The sequence below is a fragment of the Dioscorea cayenensis genome, chromosome 5 (genome assembly GCF_009730915.1).
Source record: "Dioscorea cayenensis subsp. rotundata cultivar TDr96_F1 chromosome 5, TDr96_F1_v2_PseudoChromosome.rev07_lg8_w22 25.fasta, whole genome shotgun sequence".
Classification (NCBI taxonomy): domain Eukaryota; kingdom Viridiplantae; phylum Streptophyta; class Magnoliopsida; order Dioscoreales; family Dioscoreaceae; genus Dioscorea; species Dioscorea cayenensis.
The window spans coordinates 24,246,165-24,262,266 of NC_052475.1; the positions used below are offsets into that span (position 1 = coordinate 24,246,165).

The following is a 16,102-nucleotide window of genomic DNA, read 5'->3' on the forward strand; positions in this document are numbered from 1 at the left end:
TATAAAAAAACATGCGTTAAATTACTAAATAAATTTATAAAAACATGCGTTAAATTACTAAATAATATTTTTTTAAAGAGAAAAGGGTTATAACTCTAAAAGAAAACGCTGGTTTGAAAAAACAAACGCAAAATTTTCAAAAGAAGAAAACAAAGGATGCAGGGGGAGGTGACTTACTGGAAGACTTTGCCACAATTTCAATCTCCACATTTTGATTGACCAAAAACCAAACTCCCCAGTGCATCATTTTCAGAAGACCCAAATTTCTAATATAGAGGCCCAGTCACCGCTCTCCAGGAATCCTTTGATCCCCCACACCCACAAATCACAAAAGAAATCTCTCCCCCTTTGTTGACCTGCAACTCCAAAGCATCTTCTACAACCCCAGCTTTGGACTTTAAAGCTATGTCGGCTTTCATGTCACCTTCTTAGACTCAACTCTTTCTGGTCCACTATTCTTTAATATACAAAAAATGATTAATAATAAATAAATAAATAAATAAATAACAACTCCCTATATTATATGATGATGCAGATTAAATGCAATATTATATATATATATATATTTAGTACTCTCAATTATTCAAGTATTCAACTCCCTACACAGCCACCAATCTCCTAATTATCTCAAGTCCCTTTGACCATTCAAAATTCAAAACAGCAAAACCAAATTGCAAACCAAAACCTCTTCCTTTTACTCATCTCTTCTCCTTATTGGAGAGCTTGCATGGTCTTCCTTTTTTGGTGTTATTAGTTCTAATCCAATGCATCAACAACACTTACTCTTCCCATTCCTCGTCCTCCTCCTCTTCTCATGTCTCCTCTTCACCTCTTCATCCCAAGCAACCTTTCAACGTTACCTCGACTGCCTTCCAGTCCCATTCACTTGTGGAGGTCTCCATATCAACATATCCTATCCTTTCCGCATAGATAGCAGGCGTGACTACTGTGGCTATCCAGGCTTCTACCTCAACTGCACTAACAGCAACACCACCCTGACAATCACCATGAGTAACACCTTGTACATAGTCAAGGACCTTGATTACTTCAACCATATCATCACCATCATGAACTCAGACTTTTCCGGCCATCCCTGCCCCATTGACATACGCTAATACCACCACAGACACGACCATCTTTGAATTCTATGATCGAAACCAGATTCTCAATTTATACCTTAACTGCTCTTCACCATCAATCCCACCCTCTCTAGTGAGCATTCCTTGCTTGTTAGAGGAGACGGGTAATCACTCTTACTTTAGTTTATTGAGTGATGGCCTTCAAGGTTTCATTCGAGAGTGCTCATCGACCGCGATGATACCAGTGAAGGAGGGGGAGGCTGATAGGCTATCTAAACAATTTCTACGGCCTTCGGGTGACGTACTGCAGGAGGGGTTCATGTTGAAATGGATAGCCGGGAGAGGTTGGTGTAGCTTCTGCATAAACTCCGGCGGTGTTTGTGCCTACGACGGCAACAATCCCTTAGACCAAACATGCTACTGTCCTTATGGTTCAACCACTGGCGTTTGCTCTCAAGGTACGCTCTTTATTAAATTTAATTGATAATTCATGCAGTAGTACTATCGGAATCCTTTATCTCTTTTAATGGTTATCAATACATTAATGTTCCAATTGCAAACATATGAAGAAAACTCATAATATGGGATTCATTCATTGTATGATCTAGTTGGGCCATTAAAGAGAGAGATGGATGTACATTTAGCAACTAGCTAGCTTGTGTGGGGTTTCTCTTATTCTTACACGATAGGATATTCTTTACTAACAATACCATTGTCTTTATTTCCACTTGGTTTGTGCTCCACTGGCGTTTGCTCTCAAGGTACGCTCTTTATTAAATTTAATTGATAATTCATGCAGTAGTACTATCGGAATCCTTTATCTCTTTTAATGGTTATCAATACATTAATGTTCCAATTGCAAACATATGAAGAAAACTCATAATATGGGATTCATTCATTGTATGATCTAGTTGGGCCATTAAAGAGAGAGATGGATGTACATTTAGCAACTAGCTAGCTTGTGTGGGGTTTCTCTTATTCTTACACGATAGGATATTCTTTACTAACGATACCATTGTCTTTATTTCCACTTGGTTTGTGCTCCATTCTTGCCATACATGATTGAAAATGAGACCATTATGAAAATCTTTGACAACTTTAATTATCTTAATTGTTAGGTGACAATCATCTTTACTGCTTCTTTCTTAATTTCTATTAATGTTGGTAATCTTCATGATATATCCTCGACTTTTTCTGGCGTTCTCCTCCACAATCATTCAAGTAGTGGGAGACAGGCATTTTGTGGCCATTGACTTCATTCCTTTTTCATCTTTCTTGTGGTGTTTCAATTTCTTTCTCATGATGATCATAGCCAATATTCATCAATCACATCATTGTTTTGTCTCCAATTTCCATATATACATATTTGTTTTTTCTTATATCTTCCAGTTCTCTAAAACTAGTGAAGACAAAAGTTAACTCCGACTCTGAAGGTTAGAAAATTGAAGTTCATTGCAACCGTTTGGTTCAAAGAAAGTGAGAACAATTTTCTTTGGATTCTGACCTCTGACTTGGAAAAAAACTTGTGTTATAGGTTTTCCTCGTTATTTACTAGTTTTTTTTTTCAATTTTTTTTTATTGATAGGCATCAAACGTCCCATTTAAGAGATTGTCAAAGGGATAGATAGTTACGAAGGTGCACTAGTTACGGTAGTTTACAGAATCTTTTAGAAAAAAATCCCCCTTGCCCTGCAACCCTGAAGAGGTGAAACCACTATTTCTCGCACATGGGACTCACACCCTAAACCTATGAATAATATTGATGAACAATATTGAACCTATTGCCTTTAATCTTAGCACTCTTGTGTCGTGTCATATTATTAGGGTTATCCAATTTATGATTTATTAGGAAAAAAATAGTTAATATCAGTTTAAGATTGTTTTTCCTAATAAATGGTAACAAACACACCTCATTTAAGGAGTGTCAAAAGGATAGATATATACGAAGTACACCAGTTACTGTGACTTAACGATCCGTTTGGGATTTATCTTGAGAAGAGAATTAACAACTGGGGTAATGAGGACGCTCCCAAAATGATATATCAAGGACCATAATTCCACAATAGTAAATCTTCCCTTACCATGCAACCCTATAAGTATAGAAAATACGATTTCTCCCACAGATGACCTATACTAGGTCTCAATATACAATGAATGAAAAATACTCTACAATACTATATCATATGAATATTGAATGAACAATATTCTACAATACTATGTTGTGTGAACATTTGAATAAATAATACCTGCCCATTCACTACCAAAATGTCTTACCACTATACCATACTAATGTCGGCTTAGTTCTAATATTTCAATAACAAATGTTTTATCAACTCATCATCCATATATCATAAAATGCAATTAATTTTGCAACTTGCTTAGCACCCTTATCCTATCAATTTTTATTTAGGTATATTACCCGACAAGTTCTTTTGCAAGTTGCCTTTTTTAATCTAGCTTAAGTACTTTTTTATATTAGCTTGATTAAGTTTGGACTTTGACCATATTAATAAGTTGACTTATAATATCTTCAAAATGATGTGAGATCTAAAAGAAAAGTTTGATGACACACTCAAACTAGAAGTCCAACTCGATCGATAAGGCTTTTATAAGCTAATTTTAGTTTAACTTCATTAGTTATAACCATTTTTGAATAATAGATGACAAACGCCTTTTTTATATGAATATAAACAGCGATCAAAGCAGATCTTAGAATCCGGATGTACGATGACATATACGATGTATGAGAATAGTAGAATAATCCCGGGTGAACAATATATGAGACGAGTCACGGTGACCCAAGTCTTTGTCGGGGAGGATTTGAACCCATGACCTCCCCTTTATAATTTGGTGTCATACCATTGGGCTATCCAGGTTGTTTTATGAGGAACAGTACACCATTTTTATAACCATGATTGTTTTATATCAAATTCATATTAATTCCAATTGTTCATCCGAGGAAAATCCACTAATTATTGATGTAAGAATATGATATGCTAGGATGATTTATATATAATTAACATAGATTGGTAAATATTCATTGAGGTTGACAACCAGGTTTACCTCTACATAGGACATTTAGTATTTCATTTATTTCTGAAGTTAAAAATTAAGCACTTGTATCATGTTAGTATGTTACTCATTTGCTTTTCTAAAGAAAAAAGAAAAAAGAAAAAATGCACAATTTTTACTTTAACCAATTTATTTAAAATTTTATGAGGAAAAATATGTGATTAAAATAGTGAGATCTCAAACTTTTTATTTTTTAATTTTTTGCTTTTTTTAAATTACTCTCAGACTACTTTTAAAGTTTTTATTCTCAAACTTTTAAATCTTTGTCCCATCCCTTTTTGTGAGAATTTTATTTATTAGGTAAAAGATATTAGTTGAGAATATTTAAATTAGAGGAACCAAAGTATAACCTAGTGGTTTCCTATCTTATTTGTGTTTGGGAAACCTCGAGTTCGAAACCTCTCAAATATAATGCAAAAAAATAAAAAGGTGTTTGTCGTCAATTTGTAAAAAAAAAAAATTAAATTAGTCTTAGCAATCAAACCAAATTTCAGAAACAATTCATAAAATAATTTTTTTAGAAATTGATTAAAAAAACTTACTATATATAATTATTTATTTATTTATTTTGTTACTGCTTTTTATTTTTTTCAATTTTTTTAATAAAAAAGTGATTTAATTATTTTTTAAAATTATTTATTAAAAATCTATTCTTTTAAAGCTACGAATTGATTTTAAGAAAAAACTTATGCATCAATAAATGTATATATATACACAAATGAAATGTTAGAAAGTGGAACAATAACATCCTTCAAACAAGCGCATGATATATAGTAACAAAAGCAATGCCCATAAAAAGTAAGAGGTCCACTTTAAAGTGTAGTGTAATAGGTATAGTTTGTAAAATACTTAATGAGTTTTTGACACATGTAATAAAAATATATTAAAATATAATAATTTTTTCATAATATCTTTTTTTTTTTTATTAAATTATTCATCTTAGAACAAGTGTCAAAAATCTAATGATGAACTACACGAACTACACATATTGCACTTTACTTAAGTTTTTTTCCAAAAAAAGGAGTAATAGAATTATAGTTTATTAGTTTTTCCACACAGACAAAGCATATTAAGCATCTTTGTATAGTAAAATGATATCTCACTCTCCTTTCAAACAAAAGTCCAAGGCTGAAATTTCTTTCAATTGAAAAATTAAAAATTTGTTACTTATTCACAATTATCAATATATGTACTGAGAGAGCAAGCATGAATAATGTAACTAATTATTTCTTATAATTATTAATGGTCTAGATCGATATTGGACTTATATCCCTTCTATAGTAACATTTTATTTTTATGTGGCTATTCATATTATCAAACAACAAGCACTTTTCTAGTAATTAGATAAGATTTAGCTATCAAAATCATTATAAAAGCAATTATATTCATTCAACTTGAGACTTATATTTTGAGGAAACAACAACTCTAAAATAGATCATATGGTTTGATCACTTTAGAGTTCACATCCAAATTAAACACTTGGTGTTGTTTATTCAACAGCTTGTCAGCTACCTTTCAGAACACCTGAATTAGGTATGCATGTATATATATATATATATCTTCAAAATCATTTATTGGTCTTTTATTTTGATTGTAAGAGTAACATGGTTCTTTTTTTTTTTTGTAAAATAGATAATATTGACTATCATAAATAAAACATTATGTCTAATTTCAATTAAATTCATTCCAACTATAGATATGCATGTCTATGTATAGACATTTGAAGAACTAATTAGAAAGGAAAATTAGTGAATAGTGATTATGTGGGAAATTGAGTTCAGCGAACCTGTGATACATAGTTTTCATATGGGCCCATTAAAATATATGTTGGACCATGTCAAACATTGAAAAACAAGGAAAATGTTGGTAGGTGCATGAGCTGTCCTGGCTCCAAAATATTTTATCATCAAAGTTTGATAATTATATCCATAAACAAGTTTTATAATTAGATGGTTTTATTAACCCCAACTCAATTCCAATTAATGTGTATTAAGCTCCAGATCATCTATTTTTGGGCTGCACATACTGGTGTTGAAATTAACCCTTGATATTAATATAAGGGGTTAATTAGAATCATTTTCTGTGTTAAGACACGGTTAATTTAGAGGTTAGGGAGGGGCTTGATTACTTAGCCACCACTCAGCTGCCGTTGAAGAAGTTGAGAGAAGGCCGAGAAGGATAGTTCAAAAGCAAGGACCCACAGTGTTAGAATCCTGGGGCGTCACGTACCAACCGCGTGTAGACTAAGTCGCCGCTGTGGACTTTGAACTATCTGCATTCCTGACGCAACAGATGTCCCCTCACCGAAACCACGCCATCCAATCCCTTATGCGCTGATTTCAAAAGGATTTCTTTTCGGTCTGTGAATCCTAATCATCTAGAATAATGAAATTAGAATACCATATAATTTGAAGCAATTGCTCACCAGCTATCTATAAACAAACGTCTCATATATGATATATATCACCTCCCACTGTTTGTTTAGCCTGGAGAGGAGCAAGAACTAAGAAAGGGTAATTGCTCTGTTTTTAGTTGTAGACAAGATGAAGAGAAGCGTAACATATCACTTTCTACTCTTCGGTCCCTTGTTTCCCTTGCTACTTTTCTCTTACTCATTCGCTCAGCCATCCTTGGCGCTAGACACAACAGAGCAGTACCGTGAGTGCAACGCGACGCGCATGCTCACCTGTGGTGATATTCACACCGAGATCAAGTTCCCTTTTTGGACAGAAGATCGGCTGGATTACTGCGGTCATCCAGGCTACCAACTCACATGCGACCCTGAAAATAAGACTCTGTCGATGAACATCGGTGATAAGTCATATCATGTAAGGGAGAGGATTGACTATGAGAACCAATCCCTGGCCCTCATAGACGCAGATCTCTCGGCCGCCGTTACTACCACCAGTTTTTGCCGCCCTGAAAAGATTACAAACACCACCACCAGCAGACTCGAATTATCCTACTTGACATACGGAGACAACGACATTAATGTCATCTTGTATCTCAACTGCAGCATCTCCACCATCCTGAATCTCAATAAATTCTTCCCCATCCCCTGCACTTCTTATTTCCCTGATTTCTTCGGACAGAAGGCGTTCTTCACGTTGGCAAAGGAACATATAGAATTCCCTGAGAATGAGCAGTGCAACGTGACCGTGTTGATTCCGGTGTATGATCAATTCAACCTGGGTGATTTTATAACTGGAGCGAAAAATTTTAGTGATGTGCTGAAGGCGGGGTTCGGTGTGAAGTGGACCATCGGGCAGGGCTGGTGCGACGACTGCACAAAGTCCGGTGGGCTCTGCGGTTCCAATGACATTAACCCGGCCTGCTTCTGTCCAGTCGGCACCACGACTGTCGGCACCATCTGCAGTCACGGTATTAACGTCCTGGCTCTTTCTTCTTTGTTTCCTTTCTTGATCTTTTTAGTGGCAAGAGATGATCATATTAGGGATTCCGGATCTCGTGTTCCATTTGTTTGCTAGTGAATTAGATAGGCAATGTTGTTTGGGTAGTGGTAAGTGGTGAGATGATTGCTGATCATTTTGGGTTAGGTGTGAATGCGAACTTAACGTTTCTTCCTTTTGCCATTGAAAAATCTCTTGTCATTCTAATATTTGAATTGAAATAGATACTCGTTCTATTAAGTTTGGGGTAGATAAGAAGCGAAAAACCTCAGCGATTTTTGGTTTAGGAAAATGGGTTGCCGTCTTAGTGAAGTCATCTTGAGGAAAAGAACACCCAAATGGTGAGTTTTTCAAGTTGATTGAGAATGATGTTTGGGGCCCTGCTTGGATGTCGATTTTAATTGCATGCAATCTCAGAGGACATGGTAAGATTAAATTTTTATTTTGCAATGTGGATTAAACTTTAAAAAAGTTTTCAATAAAGGGTTTGTTTGGTATCAGGTGATCAGGGAAGAGTGAATATAGATAAGGCTGAGCAAATATACAATTGGATTAGAGTAAAAAAACAATAAACTATTCTTTTTTACTTTATATATATAAACTAGAGGAATAGTTCCCGGAATAAGCTAACAGAAAAGAAGAGTAAATTTAGCATTCGTGTAAACTAGAGTAAATGGCATTACAAATGGTGCCTGAAATAGTCCCCGGAATAATTTAGAGTAAATGGCACCATGAGTAAATTTGTTGACAAGTATATTAACTTTTGTATTTGTTGTTTGCTATTTAGCATTATTTTATTTATTTATTTATTTTATTTTTTTTGAAAAGATGGATAAACCACTTCAATTATGATTTATTGAGCTTTAAAAAAATTTAAAAATATTATTCCAATAAATAGGTAGATGTATAATTAAATACATGTATTTACTTTTTTATTTTCACTTTTATAAATGGATATATGCTTGTATTTGGATTTGATAGTAAAGTTTTCATCACAATTATTTTTTAATTATTTAAAAAGGATAGACCACATTCCTATTTCATCACAGTTTATATTAAAAAAATCTATAATTGCCCTTGATTTAATTCCCATGACCTTTTGCTAATGAACCAAGCCTATATGCAATTTATTGTTTCCCTAGTGCTTCGTTTATCAAGTTTGTGTGGTTATCCAATAGACAGGATAATTTTGTTACTTTAAATAACCTCCCATAACTTTCAGATGTTTGTTTTTTAGGCCCAAAAACACTTTAAAATAGATGGAGTATTAATTTAAGTACTTAGATCTTGACTATTGCCATTGAATTATAATAATAATAATAATAAGGGCAAAAATTAACTATTTCAAAAATTGCCTAATAATATTTATAAAAGTTAACTATTTGTACTTAAAATAATATTGTATCGTGTGTATAAGGGCAAAAATGTAATATCTTTTGTTTTTCTGTTATTTTTTTCAATAAAATTGTGGTTTATTCACATTTATTTTTAAAAAAATGTAAGAACAAAAAATAAAATAAGTCTTGCAAGTAAATCACCATATTGTAGTTCCATTTTTATAATATAGATGACTAACATGAAAGTATGAATTTGTAACTCTAATATAAAATGACAATAGATTGATTATATTTTTATTTTGACATCTATATTAGGAAAAAAATAGTTAAAAAATTATTACATGATTTTAAGAGAATAAATAATATTTTTTTTCTTGACTGCAATGAATAGGGATTTATAATTTTTTTTAAAATAATAGGGCGCCTTTTTCTATGAATATAAACAATACTCGAAGGAGGGATTTGAACCCATGACCTCCTCTTTTACACCTTGGTGTCATATCATTGGGTTATCTAATGGTTGACATGGGGATTTATAAATTGATTTGTGATTGATATTCTCAGGAATATTTTATTTTTTTTATATTGTGAAATAAAAAACAATCACATTCACAAAGAATTTGTGAATATTTTCTCATAATATTGTGTTAAATGTATTTGGGGAATGTGATTTATCCAACTCTATATAAATAATTAAAAAGAATTGTGTTGAGTTGGGCCTAAATTTTATTTTTTCTTTTTATAACTACAAGAAAATGAGGCCTAACAAAACAAGAAGAATTGAAGAAACAGAACAAGATGCTAACTCTAGTTGGGCCAATTTAAAGCCCAGATTTTTTTTTTCTTAGTTATAATATTGGTTTAATTGCCGTCCCTATAATTTTGTATTTTTTACCTTTTTAGTCTTATAATATTTTTAAATATAATTAAATCTTCATATTTAATCGAGTTGGGTTGTTTTAGTCCACGATAATATTTTTAAGTACAATTGACTCTTTACAATTTACACTTGCCCATTTATACCGCAAATTAGAATGATCCAACTTTAACTAAATATAAAGACTTAATTATACTTAAAAATATTATAATGATTAAAAAAAAATAGAAAAATACATAATTACATGGACTTGTATAGTAATTAAACCTATAATATTAGATTGATGAGATGGGTAATATATACATAGACAATGGTTACGCATATAATATGGTCCATTAATAGTCCAGCAAGTCAAGTCTCGAGGCATGGCCGAGAAATTTTCGATGACTTGCGCGGTAAGGTTGACTAGTGCCTGAAAGTATTTTGCACGGTGGTTGCTGGTGTGGAAAAGGAATGCATCACTGAGTTCTCCTGCAAACATCACTCACCAACCACGTTGACTAGACTCTAGAGCCAACCGTCGACTTTGAACTCTCTCTTTTCTATCGGAACTCTGAAGCATCTTCTTGGTTATTTAATAACCAACTTTGTCCTCCCACCGAACTCAGAAACATATAATTTCTTAATTTACTCACGCATATGGCGCTGCTGATTTTTAGTCTTCTAGAATCGCAGAACATTTGAAGCAATGGGTGCCTAGCTATTATTGTATTTGAGGATTAATCAATCCCCTTTCTCCTAAGTTCAGCTTCATTTGTGGGCACGTGCGTGAAAGCACTGGTCCTTAAGAAACAAGATGCGGGGAAGCCAAAGTTGCTTCTTCAACTGGGGCTCTACTGTCATCTCTCCTTTGTTTCTCTTGTTTCTCTCTCATTCATTCCGGCCTTCCTCCACACACCCACCGGTACCCACCAAACCAGGAGAGTACTTCTCAGCAGACTATTACAATGAGTGCGCCAATAGCCTTCCCTTCCATTGCGGCAACATCATGACCGACGACATCAAGTACCCTTTCTGGACATCTAATCAGCCGTCTTTCTGTGGTCATCCTGGCCCTGGCTTCGAACTCACATGCGCCAAAGGCATGTTGTTGTCCATCCAAATTGGTAATAAGAAGTACCATGTAATGAAGGGCATCAGTTATCGAGACCGAGTCCTTCAACTCCTGGATTTTGATCTTCTGCTCGATGGCCCTTCTTGCCCTCAAAAGATGAGCAATACCTCCTTTGACTTTTCCCTATTCACGTACCCAGATGATAATCAGGATACCAACCTCACCGTGTTCCTTGATTGCAGTAGCCCCCTCTTCATGGATTTCCTCTTCCCCACCCAATGTTATAATAACGGGTTCTTTGGGCACTACTCGTACTTCACGTTGCAGAGCTTCGGCCAGAAATTACCTATGCATGATCTCTTAGCCAATTGTGACACCACTGTGTTGCTTCCGGTGTCTAATTTGAATTTTAGTCCTGAGACCTTCCGAAATGGGACCATGAACTTCTTCGAGGCATTCGAGGTTGGCTTTAACCTCACTTGGACTGTCGACCAAGGCTGGTGCGAAAACGAGTGCCTCAAGACCGGTGGAATCTGCGGGTCCGACCCAAATGGCACCAAAGCAAACGCGTGCTTCTGTCCCTCCGGCACCATGAGTAATGGAACCTCCTGCACTGGTAACCATTTCTCATTCTCAATTTCCTTTCCCTCTTTTCCAGAGCTTAGCAATACTGCCCTGATCATGGAACTATATACCTTCAGGGCCCTTGCTTTTAAGCTGATTGCGTTTATTAGACCAATAGTTTGTTGTCGTTGATGACTGGTCCATATCGGTAACAATGTTTTTGGGAGTAGTTGAGGTCAGGGCTGAGAAAGGAGATAATCATGCAGGGATATTAAATGTGAACTTCTTTCTGAAATTCTTTGGTTGCTCCATCATCCATCATTTTTTTTTTAATAAATGTGAATAAACCACTTTCAACATCCATCATATCTCTCAGCTTTGAACTATTCCCTCTCACAGTGATTATTTTTTTCTGAAATTATTTTTTCTCTGACGTAAACTTACCATAGTAGTTGACTAGGTCTACGCGTCTTGTGTGGAATAAGAACTGCAGGTCATACACGCGATTCACACATACTTGGAAGTAGTTGATGATGATGATATTGACGTTTTGACCTCTTCCTCGCATGTAACCAGTAGGAAAGGAAGACTTACACAGTAGTGTCACTAACCACTGCATGTATACTAGCACTTTACTCATATTAATTGGTTTGATGCTGATATTGGGTATACCAGTTGCAATGTAATAACGGGGAAAGAGTCACACAACGATTCAGTGAATGCTCTTTTCCTCTGTGACGAGGAGCCCCCGCCCCAACCACCCCGCGGAGTATACAAGCCATAGGAGCACGCAGTAGTTAATGTCATGAGTAATTGGATGTGAGAGAAGATAAAGCATGCTTTGATGCATTTCGCAAAGCTAGTCATTAATTACTTTCTGAATAGGAAATCAGATTTGAGCATAATAAATGCAGTAACATGCACAACATGATTGCGCACAAGATTACTTTATTCGAAGTTTGTTTCTTCACCTTCAGGTTTGTGTTTCTCTACTGAATTTTATGCCTGTCAGTATACTATAGGTAATCCATCCAGTTTCGACTTCCAAAGGAATGAGCTGTACTTCAACTATTCTTTACTACAAATCCTTTCTAACCTCTGTGTGCATTTGATTCTGCAGGGAAGAGCAACAGGAACAAGATAATTATAGGCAAGCAAACAGCCTTTTTGATTTTAGTACTCATCACATCTAAGTCAATGTTGTACTCATTATTCTGAGAAAATATCATCCCCAGGTGTCGTATTAGGAGTTGCAGGAATCTTGGCAATTTGCTGCTTATGGTTGTTGTACTCACGCAGGAAGAGGAAACAGCGCTCCTCTTCCACTCTCCTTGGTAGATCATCCCCTGAAGAACCTTCATCCATGAAAGACGTTGAATATGGCAGCAAACTGTACCCAACACACATATTCCGCTACGAAGAGCTACAGGAAGCCACCAGTAACTTTGCTGAAGCCAACGAGCTAGGCGATGGTGGCTTCGGCACTGTCTACAAAGGTACCCCAATGCCTCTCCATCTCTACAACCATCCCACCACCTACTTGTTTCATCATTTGTACTAAAACTATGAACACATGTAGGCAAACTAGGAGACGGGCGCACAGTGGCAGTGAAGCGCTTGTATGAGAACAATTACAGGAGAGTCGAACAATTTGCAAATGAGGTTCAAATCCTCTCTGGGCTGCGTCACAATAATCTTGTCAGTCTTTATGGCTGCACTTCTCGCCATAGCCGTGAACTTCTTCTTGTCTATGAGTTTGTGCCTAATGGCACAGTTGCTGACCACCTTCACGGCGACCGGGTTCAACAAGGATCACTTCCATGGTCTGTTCGGATGAGTATTGCCATTGAGACAGCTGATGCTCTGTCTTATCTCCATGCCGTTGACATCATTCATCGAGATGTTAAGACTCACAACATCCTTCTTGACAATGACTTCCATGTCAAAGTTGCAGACTTTGGCCTCTCAAGGCTTTTTCCGGCTCATGTTACTCATGTCTCTACTGCTCCACAAGGCACACCAGGATATGTCGACCCGGAGTATCATCAGTGTTATCAGCTAACTGGTAAGAGCGATGTTTATAGCTTTGGGAGTAGTGTTGGTTGAGCTTATATCATCGAAGCCTGCTGTTGATATCACCCGTAGTCGCCATGAGATCAACTTGGCCAACATGGCCATCAACAAGATACAAAACCGTGAACTAGACCAGCTGATTGATCCAGCTCTAGGGTATGATACAGACTACGAAATTAGGAACATGATCACAATGGTGGCAGAGTTGGCGTTTAGGTGCTTGCAGACAGATGGAGACTTGAGGCCTTCTATAAAAGAAGTGTTGGAGTCGCTGCTAGAGATTGAGAAAAGTGGCTCTAAGACTCTGGAAACTGATGCTCCGACCAGAGATGTTGATCGGTTGTTGAAGAGCCTGCCGCCGGACTCACCAGACACTGTTATTGATAAATGGTCTAGCAAGGAAACAACTCCTAACACCAGCAAGTAACACACCAATAATGAAAGCAGTATGTAGAGAGTAAGCTGCAGGAATGAGGGAATGTACATAGTAGATATATAGAGTATCTATTGATTCCATTGCATACATACATATAGAGATATTCATAGGTTTCACTTCTCTTGTTTATTTTATAGTTTTGTCTGTTCTGCCATGTGGTAGCAGGGTTTGTGGCTCATGCTGTTCCAAGTGTTCTGATAAACTAACTGCAGAGGTCTGTGTTGTTTGGCTCATGGCTTATAGATAGAGCAAATATTGAATCAAGACTTGAAACATCTATAATGGAGGCAAACAGGAATTTCTTAGCTAGTGATAAACAGTTAAATCACATAATATGAACTGCTATGAAACTCGATGAGCAACAATTGGGCACGTCAATCAGGCAGTCATGTGGATGCCCGTATTAGATTATGAGTTGTGGGTTGAGACTTGAGAAACATTGTAACTAGGATCAGACATGAACGTGTAGGAGATGTCAAAGTCAAACATGTACCATGTGCAGACTTATATTCTGAAGATTTCATTGATGATATCAAATGACTATTATTTTTTTTTTAAAATGCTCAAAGTCTACCATTGCATGATTTAAACTCTCTTTCTCTCTCTCTGTGTCTCTCTCTCTTTCTCACACACCACACACACGCACATGTAAATTGATTGATGCATGCATCTTAGTTTTCCAAGGCCTTTTTCACACTTAAATCTAGTATAATTCCTCCCAAAAGTATCTTTGTTTCATGTGATATTTCATCTCTCTCGATTAACTTCTTCAGCTCCTCCACGGCAACCTTTTCTTTACCACCACTAAGTATTCTGTACATATGTTCATTGTGGAACAACAAAGAATGATTAGAAAAAATCATTATTTTAGATGAGAATATCTTTCTGTTGTTGATTATTTGTGAACTCAATTGAAATTCTTATCTGATCATGGTTGCTGAGACTAAAAAAGTTCAATAATGAAGCCTGAATCTCAAGACATAGTGATGAGAGAGTCATACCCATTTAGCTTGCAAGCAATGTGAGAGTCAGCAAACTGCTCAGCACTACGAAGGCTAAGAGCCTCACAAAGCTTGATGTAGTCCCTCTGGAGGTAATACTTTTGATGATGACTCTCTGCCATGTAAAACTCTCCATTGTACTTCATGGAGCAAGGCAGAATCTTAGTGACAATCCTCCTATTCAACTTCATTTGTTGCTGAACCTTAGACTCATGAGCTTGTTTCTTCTCCTCTTCATTTCCATAAAAGATTGTAGATCTATAGTGTGTGCTAACACCAAACTCCTGTAACATAACAAATCCAATTCCTTTTGTATATTGAATCTTATATGCTTCAAAATCAGATAAAAATACTCAAAACCTGATTACCAGGTAGGCCTTCTTTGTAGGATCATGGCTTGTCCAGAAGACATTAAGCAGGGATCGGTACGATGTTTTTCGCTTGTCATAGATTACTCTAACAGCCTCTGTGTGCCCAGTTTTCCTCTCCACAACCTACAGAACACATCTACTTAGATGACAATCATCTTATCTTCAAAGTTTGGATCAGAAGGTATCAAAAACAAACTCACCTCTTTGTATCTAGGCTTTACCAATGATCCACCACAGTAGCCTGTAGCTGTTCTCATGACACCATCTGCACACCCAAAAGCTGATTCCAAATCCCAGAAACTATCTGCAACAAGCATCTCACATGTCAATGAAAGCAGAGAAAACCATGCATTCAAACACAAAAAAACACACAAACCTGCAGCAAAAATGACCTCTCTGAGGAATTCCGGTGGCGGGAGCTGATCAGAGTTTGGAAAGATGCAATCATCATGGACTTGAGCCTTGGATTGTGCTAGTAGTTTATACATCACTGGAGTTTTCTTAGGTTTCACTTATCTACATGCATTTACATATAGGCATAGAAGAGGCTTCATAAGTGCAGAGTCTCTGGTCATTTGTACACTTAGTTGTTAGCTGGAACTGCAGAAAAACCGTGTTTCCCTGATTTTCTTTCCTATAGGCTTGTTGGTTTCATACAGTGAGAAAGTATTTCCCAAAAGAAGCAAAATTATTTAATTAATTCAAAGAAAGTGATTTTTGGTTGGAAGGAAGTTAGTGTATTTGATGTCGAGCATTTCTGCTTTTATTTCATTCTGCACATTGTTTGTGCTTATAGATCACTAAGTTAATTACTAATTTTATCAATGG

At 36.0% G+C, this 16,102-nt stretch overlaps 3 protein-coding genes across 3 annotated transcripts in view; 1 reads left to right on the forward strand and 2 right to left on the reverse strand.

Moving 5' to 3' along the window:
• Nucleotides 1-1,055, reverse strand: part of LOC120260148 (LEAF RUST 10 DISEASE-RESISTANCE LOCUS RECEPTOR-LIKE PROTEIN KINASE-like 2.1) — an 8,654-nt gene extending 7,599 nt beyond the window's left edge. Inside the window, 1 exon segment of the mRNA XM_039267590.1 lies at nucleotides 848-1,055. Coding sequence (XP_039123524.1) covers nucleotides 848-1,055 — 208 coding nt within the window.
• An 8,774-nt stretch (nucleotides 1,056-9,829) lies between these two features.
• Nucleotides 9,830-14,166, forward strand: LOC120262237 (LEAF RUST 10 DISEASE-RESISTANCE LOCUS RECEPTOR-LIKE PROTEIN KINASE-like 1.2). The gene is given in 5 exon segments (XM_039270318.1): nucleotides 9,830-11,445; nucleotides 12,514-12,543; nucleotides 12,629-12,889; nucleotides 12,973-13,481; nucleotides 13,483-14,166. Coding segments are annotated over 5 exon segments (2,085 nt in total). The 5' UTR covers nucleotides 9,830-10,571; the 3' UTR covers nucleotides 13,894-14,166.
• A 376-nt stretch (nucleotides 14,167-14,542) lies between these two features.
• On the reverse strand, nucleotides 14,543-15,876 carry LOC120262238 (peptide methionine sulfoxide reductase-like). Its single transcript, XM_039270319.1, has 5 exons — nucleotides 15,651-15,876; nucleotides 15,475-15,578; nucleotides 15,272-15,397; nucleotides 14,904-15,187; nucleotides 14,543-14,715 (listed from the first exon to the last, which is right to left on the reverse strand). The coding sequence occupies exons 1-5, from the start codon at nucleotides 15,760-15,762 to the stop codon at nucleotides 14,574-14,576; spliced, it is 768 nt and encodes a 255-aa protein (XP_039126253.1). The 5' UTR covers nucleotides 15,763-15,876; the 3' UTR covers nucleotides 14,543-14,573.
• Between the last annotated feature and the right edge of the window lie 226 nt (nucleotides 15,877-16,102).